Here is an 8,449-nt window from a genome sequence, read left to right on the forward strand (position 1 = left end):
TCTTGTATTGTTGATGTTAAATTATATTCACTCTTATTTCTATAAGAAATCCCCCATTCCAAAATTATCTCTCTGATTGTCACATTTAGTGAACATACAAATAATTTTAAAAGGGGCTTCACACCAACACAATCTCACAGTATACAGAATATGAGATGAATTTGCTGCTGGTCTCCACATGGCCCTGACATTCTGTGGAAACAAAACAGCAGCCTATGACTCTTGTATTGTTGACATGAAACTATAGCTATTCTTTCCATAAAAAATACCCAATCAGAAATTTTCTCCCAGTTGTCACTAATAAATATGAAGACTTAAAAAAGGATCCCCAAACCAATACAATCACATAATATACAGAATCTGAGAGGATTTTCTGCTAATCTCCACATGGCCCTGACATTCTGTGGAATACAGACAGCAGCCTATGAGGACAATTCATGCCACTCAGTGAGGTGGGGCCACCTCCCTGACTCAGAGATCCTAGGCAGACCCCATGGGTGACACTGCCACCCCACAGGCCCACAGCAGGGAATCCAAGCAGCAGGCCCAGGCCTGGGCCATGGAATTCTGGGAAATGCAAAACTAAGAATTAAAATTCATTTGCAGTGATGGATTCAGGAGGCAGGCAACAAATGCTGTAATCCATGGGGCATAGAAATTGTGGATTTTTTCATCCACTGGCTGAGAGCATCTAATGGAGTCCAGGGGCTTGTAACAAGGTTACACCCTCAATTCTGAGATGAAGGTTTTAGCACCTAGTAAAGTTTTATAGGATACAAAAGCTTATTCCTCTTTGAATTCCAAATTACACAGTTCCTTACTTTATCAAACTTGAGGAAATATATTTGTTGAAATTGAAGATGAAAATTTATCATGAAAAGGGCAGGTCTGCCTTCCTTTTAATAAAAATATTTCCTGCCCAAATTCCCATATAAGGTGGTTACCTGCCCTCAGGGGGTGACCAAGGCCCCACATCTGCCCATCTCTCCAGGCCCTGAGCTGCCCCCACACCCCCTCCCCTCCCTCCACTCCTCCACTCTCCCCCAAGCATTTTACATTCTTCTTTTTACTCCTCTGAGAGCAGCACCTGCTGAGCCCAGCTCCAGACCTGCCTGTCCCTTCTCCCCTGGGAGGTCTCCAGATCCCCTACAAGGCTGATATTCACTTACCCTTTCTAGGGTCCCCCCATAGAAGATGCTTCCCTGGACAACAATCTCCCCTTACCATGTTATCCCCCTTTCACTGTGAGCATCTGTCTCAGTCTGATCCCTCTGCCGGGGACACAGACAAGCAATCACCTCATCACTTTCAGGATGAGCATCAGGTATCACCTGGGGCACATCAAGCTGATGCTGGTGACTGTGTGACTTGGTTCTAAAAATGGATAAGGGCCTCTTCTTAGGTCTTTGGGGTCCAGGCTAATGAACCTTCTCCCTACACCGCAAAGAGAGGCCCTGAGGTCAGAGTGAGTCCTAGAATATCTACAGAAAGACCCTTATGAGTCCTGGGCCTGTGGGAAGCATTTGGAGAATTCAAGTCAGTGAGGATGGTGGGTGTGCTGAGGCCTGGTGACATCTGCCTTTGCCTGACCAGAATCAAACACCTCTGCAAAAACAGTGTGACATTAAAAGACAATACTTACATTCCTATTAAACTTTAACCATAGGAAAGTCCAGATGGAAAAAAAATCTGTTTACAATAAGAAAAAAATTGTGTGATACCCAGGACAAAATCCTGACTTGAAAGTTATAATATAAACATGTACAAAATACAACTTCTACTTAAGTTCATAAAGCCTGATTCATAAAATAGGGAACATTGTTACAGTACTTACTGGTGAATGTTAAGTCTCGTGGAGCTGTTTGTTTCTCCCAAATCACTAAGGAGAATTAAATTCAATAGAAATTCTAAAAGCTCTGAATATCTTTTTGAGTGATTGTTTGAATTGCCATCTGTTGAACAAGCCACTGAGCAAATTTTCTTTCCTTGAAAACATGCCTCTCATGCAGCATCCTGGAAAAGGCCTCCATGACCTTCAAACCAGCTCAAGCAGCCCCTCATCTGACACCTGACCTGATGGAAAACACGTATTAGCTTTCTCCAAAATCTCCTCTACTGGTGCCAACCCATAGGGATGTAGTTTGTGGACATACTTGTAACTCCAATAACCTTTCTGGAAGTGAGAAACTGTTCAGTAATCAAGCATGGTGTGTCAGAATCACAAAAGGTAGGAGTCAGGCCATTGATGTTTTGACATAAAAAGTGATCTTGGGAGGGGGCAATAAGAACTCAGGCACCCAGAACATTCAGCAATGGTGTCATCCCACCCTGGAACCAGCAGGGGGTGCTGTGGGACTGCCCTGTGTTCCTACACTGGGGCTTAGTAAGGACAATTCACTGAAAGGGGGGCTGGGCCCTGTGCTCACTGATGGGGACTCAGCAGCTGTGTCCTCTCTGCCTGGCAGAGTCCCCTGAGCAAGGAGCTTTGTGTCATCTCACCAGCTGCTTCCTCCCAGGGCTCTCCCAAGGGGCAAACCCAACCCTCCTCCTCCTCAGTCTACAGTGTGAGCTGAGCTCCACATCAGGGCTCAGGGAGGGGCTGGGCAGGCAGTGGGTGGAGGCAAATTTGCATGAAGAGCCCCTCCCCTGGCAGAGGGTGGGAGAGAAAAGGAGGCTGGGGCAGCCCAGCTCCACTGTGGGCCACACAGGGCTGTGTCCACCATGGCCTGGACCCCTCTCCTCCTCCTGCTCCTCTCCCACTGCACAGGTAGGATCAGGCCTCAGGGACTTGGGGCAGATCTCCCAGCCTGGGTCAACCCCTCTATCTCAGACCTCCAGGCAGCTTATTTGGACCCTGCGCCAGCACTCATATGTGTCTGTGTTTGCAGGTTCCCTCTCCCAGCCTGTGCTGACCCAGCCACCCTCCCTCTCTGCATCTCTGGGAACAACAGCCAGACTCACCTGCACCCTGAGCAGTGGTGTCAATGTTGGTGGCAAAAACATATACTGGATCCAGCAGAAGCCAGAAAGTGCTCCCCAGCTTTTTCTCTACTACTACTCAGACTCAGATAAGAAGCTGGGACCTGGGGTCCCCAGTCGAGTCTCTGGATCCAAAGACACCTCAAGCAATGCAGCATATTTGCACATCTCTGGGCTCCAGCCTGGGGATGAGGCTGACTATTACTGTGCCATCTGGCAGAGCAGTGCTTCTCACAGTGACGCAGACAGATGGGGAAGTGGGACAAAAACCTGGCCTTCTCCGTGTGTGTGACAATGACTTCTTTCTCTTATTAAAATAACTCATATTCCCTGATGTACCTGGATATAGCTTCTTGCTCATGATGACTTATCCCATTTTTACATTCAATGTTTCTGAATTATCAGGGAAACCAAAAAACAAAGCACAAACAGCAAGAAAATAAACAGAAACAATAATAGCTCTCATGAGAACAACAAATTCAACTCCTGGATGCCCATATGGGGTAAAATCAGAGCCTGTGGAGCTGGATTTTTCCTTCTGAAGGAAAGCACCTCTGCCTTTGTTAGGATTCTCCTGAGATCAGAGACCCAGGGAGGCTCCCATAGATGGACAGTCTCCAACATCACAGACACTGCTTATTGAGGTCAGAGCACAGATGTCCCCTTCTCTCCCATCACCTGTGCTCAGGGCTGCTGTTCTGCTTGCTAATGCTGCCAGAAAGCAAAACACCAGAAATGGATCAGCTTTTATAAAAGGGGGTTTATTTGGTCACACAATTACAGTCTTAAGGCCATAAAGTGTCCAAGGTAAGGGGGGTGCCTTCACTGGAGGATGGCCCATGTTGTCTGGAAAGCCTCTGTTGGCTGGGAAGGCACATGACTGCCATCTGCTCCAGTTTTCTGGTTTCAAAATAGTTTTCTCCCAGTATGTTCCTCTCTAGGCTTCAGCTTCTCTTCAAAATGTCACTTCAGTTGCTCTTGGGGCATTTGTCCTCTCTTAGCTTCTCCAGAGCAAAAGTCTTCTTTCAAAGGCCATCTCCAAAATGTCTCTATAAACTGCAGTTCCTCTCTCAGCTCCTGCGCATTCTTCAAAGTGTCCAGCTTGGCTGTAACAAGCTCACTCCTTCTGCCTGAGCTTATATAGTGCTCCAGTAAACTAATCAAGGCCCATGCTGAATGGGTGGGGCCACACCTCCATGGAAATTATCCAGTGAAAGATCTCACCCACAGCTCAGTGATCACATCTCCACAGAAACATCCAAAGTCTGCAACCTAATCTACACCAATGTGTTTCCTGCCCACACAAGCCTGCATCAAAGATAATGGCATTTGGGGGACATAATGCATCCAAACCAGCACACTGGCTGAGGCCCCTGTGTCCCAGGACAAGGCAGGAAGGTGTGAAGTGCTGTCTGAGGAGGCAGGTCCCTGGGGAGGTCTAGACACAGGGCTGACCTGGTTGGTCACTCACTGGGAACTACCTCTTCAGTAGTAGTGACATGGAAGAGGTCAGATGTGAGAATTAGGGCCCTGAGGCCAGCCAAGGGGATGGATGGGTGGGAAACCTGAGCCTGCTGCAGGGCAGGAGGGGGAAGGAGGTCCTCCTGATGTGACTCCTACATCTGATGCCTCTCAGGACCCTGGGAACCCCTGTGGGTGCTTTATGTTGGGCACACAGGAACAGATGTGTGTCCTTTCCTTCCATACCTACTTGTAGGCCTGGGTCTGTGGACCAGCAGGGAGCAGGCACTCCATGATGTTACAAGAAGTAACTCCACCCCAGGAAGTTCATGAGAAGTCCTCAGACCCTGTGGTCAGTGTCTCCTTTACGGGGAGCTGCAGCAATGCTATGAGTCACCATGGTGATTGGTTTCCAGGGCTCCCAGGGAGAGCCCTTACATTTGTGACCTCATCATAGAATTGCAGCCAGTCTCTGGGCCCAGGATCCTCAACCACCCCTGGGCCACCTGAGACAAGGCTGGTTATCACTGCAGGACAACTGAATACAACCTCCAGGCCATCAAGAGCTCTGGGCTATGGGAAGATTAGCATCTGCCTCCATGCCCCTGTCTGACCCATCACTCCCCTGTCACTTCTGCCTGGGACCAACACCAGCTCAGATTTTGTACTACTGATTTTGTAGATTTTGTAGATTTTCTACTGTCAATGGTGCTACTAAACCCAGAAGACCTGATGTTGTAACTTTGGTCTATATTTGATCTATTTTTACTGGATCAAAACCAACATAACCCCTTTTTTCTTGCTTTCCCAAAAACCACAGTCACTTGGTGTCCAGAAGCAAAAATAACCCCTGTGCTTGCAGGGTGGGGGTGACATGAAGGGCAGAAGTGAAGCATGTGTGACCCAGGGCACCCAGTTATCCCTTTGCCTTGAAATCAAAATGTCCCCTGCTCCTAGCTAAACCTTTGCTGACCCTTTTCTGAGCTGAAACCTTAGCAGAGCCTGGCTCCTCTCCTTCTCAGGTTCCACCCTCAGGAGCTCCTGAGTTCCCAGGGACAGCACAACCTCCCAAGGGCACAGTGCTCAGACCCACCCCTGCTCACTCAGCCTGTGTCACTCTCTTCACACTCTGGACCCTTGGTTGGGATGATGTTGGGTGCATCTCTGTTCAATGGTTCATGGAGATTATAATCCCAGCTTCTATTACAGAGAAATCCAACATCTCAGAGAACCAGGAAGTCCTGGTTTCCTTCATTGTCAATCCAGGGAGCATTTACCAGATAAATTCTATCATGGCCCAATATCTATAGGATGACAGGACATGGGAGAACTTTATTGCAGGGGTGTAGTAAGATATTGCCAAAAGGGGAAATTTCCTTGAGAGTAAAAGACTTTATACCAAAGCATATTGGTATGATGATGTAATGTGGGCCCAGGACTTCTCAGATATAATCTACCCTCCTAACTGCCAATTCACTGTAAGGGGTGAGTATGCATCTACTATATTATTTCTACCCACCCAGAGCCAGAGACCAAGAGTCTATGGAAGATTGTGTCCAGGGGCCCTGAGAAGGAGAGAGCAGGCCAAGGGAGAGGCACAGGGCTCCTGGAGAAGTTTCTGCAGTCTTGGTGAGGAATCTGGTTTGTTCTGGGTGAGAAGGAAGACAGGCAGGCTGTGGGTCCCTGGCAGGGAGGGCTGAGCTCGGCCCAGGAGCTGGACTTCCTGCCTCCCAGAGGCACTTCCTTCAACAAGGCTGAAGTCCCAGGACTGCCTTTAATCTGCATGGTGAGCAGAGAAGAGGATCCTGGGGAGGATCTTAGTGGGAACAGAGATTAAGGTGTATTGTGACATGGTCATGGCCCAGCCTGATGCCCTGGGTGAGGGGGAAAGTGGAGAGTGGGTTAGACAGAACATGTGTGTGCCCAGGCCTCAGGCAGCAGGGGGCACTGTGGCCTTCACCAAAGGTCTGTGCTGCTGTCTCAGCTGGGACCCCCCAACTTCCCTGGTCTGGCAACCTCTGCCCTGTGCTCACTGGGCCCAGCAGCTGTGTCTTCACAGGCCAGGACCCCGATCCAGCTCCACCTGATCCAGGATGAACTTTCTAGGGCCTTATGTTCAGGGACCAGATTTGGGCCTGGAAACCCAAAGGAGGAGGCTGTGTAGCATGAGGGACGCTCCCTCCTTTGAGGCTGCTGGAGGGGAAAGAGGGACTTGGGGATCCCTAGCCCAGTTGAGGAGCCTTAGGATGGAAGGTCTCGCCATAGCCTGGGCTCCTTTCCTCACCCTTCCCACTCTCATGCACATGTGTGTGGAGGCCAGAGTTCAGGGATGGAGGTGGCAGGTCTGAGGACCTGATGTGCAGCCCTGTCCACTGTCCCCATCTCACTCTCCCACTGTCCTCTGTGCTGACACTCAGTGTCCTGCACTCAGTCTGTGCTGACTCAGTGTCTCTAGCATCCAGTCTGTGGGATAGATGGTTACAATCTATGGAAGCAGCAGTGACATTGTGGGCAGGGCCTTGAACTCCTCATCTCTGTGAGCAACTGTTGGCCCTCTGGGTTCAGGGATCAATTCTTGGGCTGTGGGTCAGGGAACACAGCCTCCCTTTGTGTCTGCAGGTGCCAGTCAGAGGATGAGGCTGGGTATCCCTGCTCAGTGTGGGATGGCAACTTTGGGGCCCTCCAGGCCATGGGGACATGACACAGAAACAATCTGGTGACCCCACAATGGGGCTCCCTGTACAGCTCCCAGGCCTTGGCCAGGTCTGTGACTCTCCTTATTAGTGTTTGATTTTGGCCAAAAATCAGGGTCTCAGGCTCACTCCAGGTATAATGTTCTAAATATTGTAGATGTGTCTTCTGAAATTCTGTCCCAAATTCAATCCTGGCTGGGAAGACATTGTCTTGATTGTCTCAGATTGAGCAGAAATTCCTTGATGCAGAGAAAGACGACCTGGGGACAGAATCCTTGAAAGGGTCAGGAAAGACAGAGGGATTCAGGGTCCAACTGGATCTGCCTCAGGAGTGAAGATGGAGGCAGAGGTGTGTCTTTCCACACCATTATCTGAACACCTGCCATGTGCAGGCTCAGCTCCAGGGTCAGCACACAGTGTGGACAAGGCAGGGAGGGTTCCAGGCTCAGTGAGGGGAGGCTGTCATGGGGAAGGAGAGGACAGACAAGGAAAAGTGGCAATGGGGATATGATAAGATATGGGGGAGTGGGGAGCGGTGAGCTGGGAGGGCAGGTACAAGAGCCCTTGGAGGGTTTGAGGAGATGGCTATAGAACCAGATTCAAATTTATTGAAAACAGGCTAGCTGTTGCATAGAAGCCAAGCCAGTTGTAGATGTTAAAAGAAAATGAATGATTTCTTCAGAAAGAACATATTTACATACATTTATAAGCACACAAGGAAAATTAAGCTTAAATTATTCAGACATAACTATAATATCAAATAAGTGGACATGAGATTTGAACACATAAAGATTATCTTCACATTCTGTGTTAATTGATGCTACTTGGATGGGGTTGCTTGAAAAAATATTAAAGGAATTGAAGGCATCTCTGTGAACACAGGCCATGGGGCACTGACTAATCCATAGTGTGAAGATGTCTATTAATTTTCATAAAATAAAATAAAATATAAATCAGAAGAGTGAGCTGCTTGCTGATTTCTGTACTCTCCCTACTGTGTCAGCCAGCTTGTATCCTGTGGCTGTATCCCCACCCACTCAACCGTGGACAGCACTCTCAGTGTCAGCATCAGAGGGGCCACCAGTCCAATCAGGACACAGGTCTGGGGTCCTCAGTGGCTCAGTGGGTCCTTGGCCTGGTGGTGCCAAGAGCAGCGTGGCCAGAAGGGGGTGCTGTGGGGCTGTCCTCAGGGTGAGGGCGCTGGGCCGTCGGGGCTGGGAAAGCCTCAGTGGGTTGGAGGGGAGTGAGAACAATGAGGTCACTGAGCTGTGGCCAGACTGCAGCTGTCAGGGCCTCTCAGGACCCTCACACCTCAC

General features: G+C 49.2%; 1 gene segment (V, D, J or C); it reads left to right on the forward strand.

Moving 5' to 3' along the window:
- The first annotated feature begins 2,669 nt into the window (after positions 1-2,669).
- LOC119525116 lies at positions 2,670-3,271 on the forward strand. The segment is given in 2 exon segments: positions 2,670-2,767; positions 2,889-3,271. Coding segments are annotated over 2 exon segments (429 nt in total).
- Positions 3,272-8,449: the final 5,178 nt, after the last annotated feature.

The sequence above is a fragment of the Choloepus didactylus genome (assembly GCF_015220235.1).
Source record: "Choloepus didactylus isolate mChoDid1 chromosome 23 unlocalized genomic scaffold, mChoDid1.pri SUPER_23_unloc8, whole genome shotgun sequence".
NCBI lineage: Eukaryota > Metazoa > Chordata > Mammalia > Pilosa > Megalonychidae > Choloepus > Choloepus didactylus.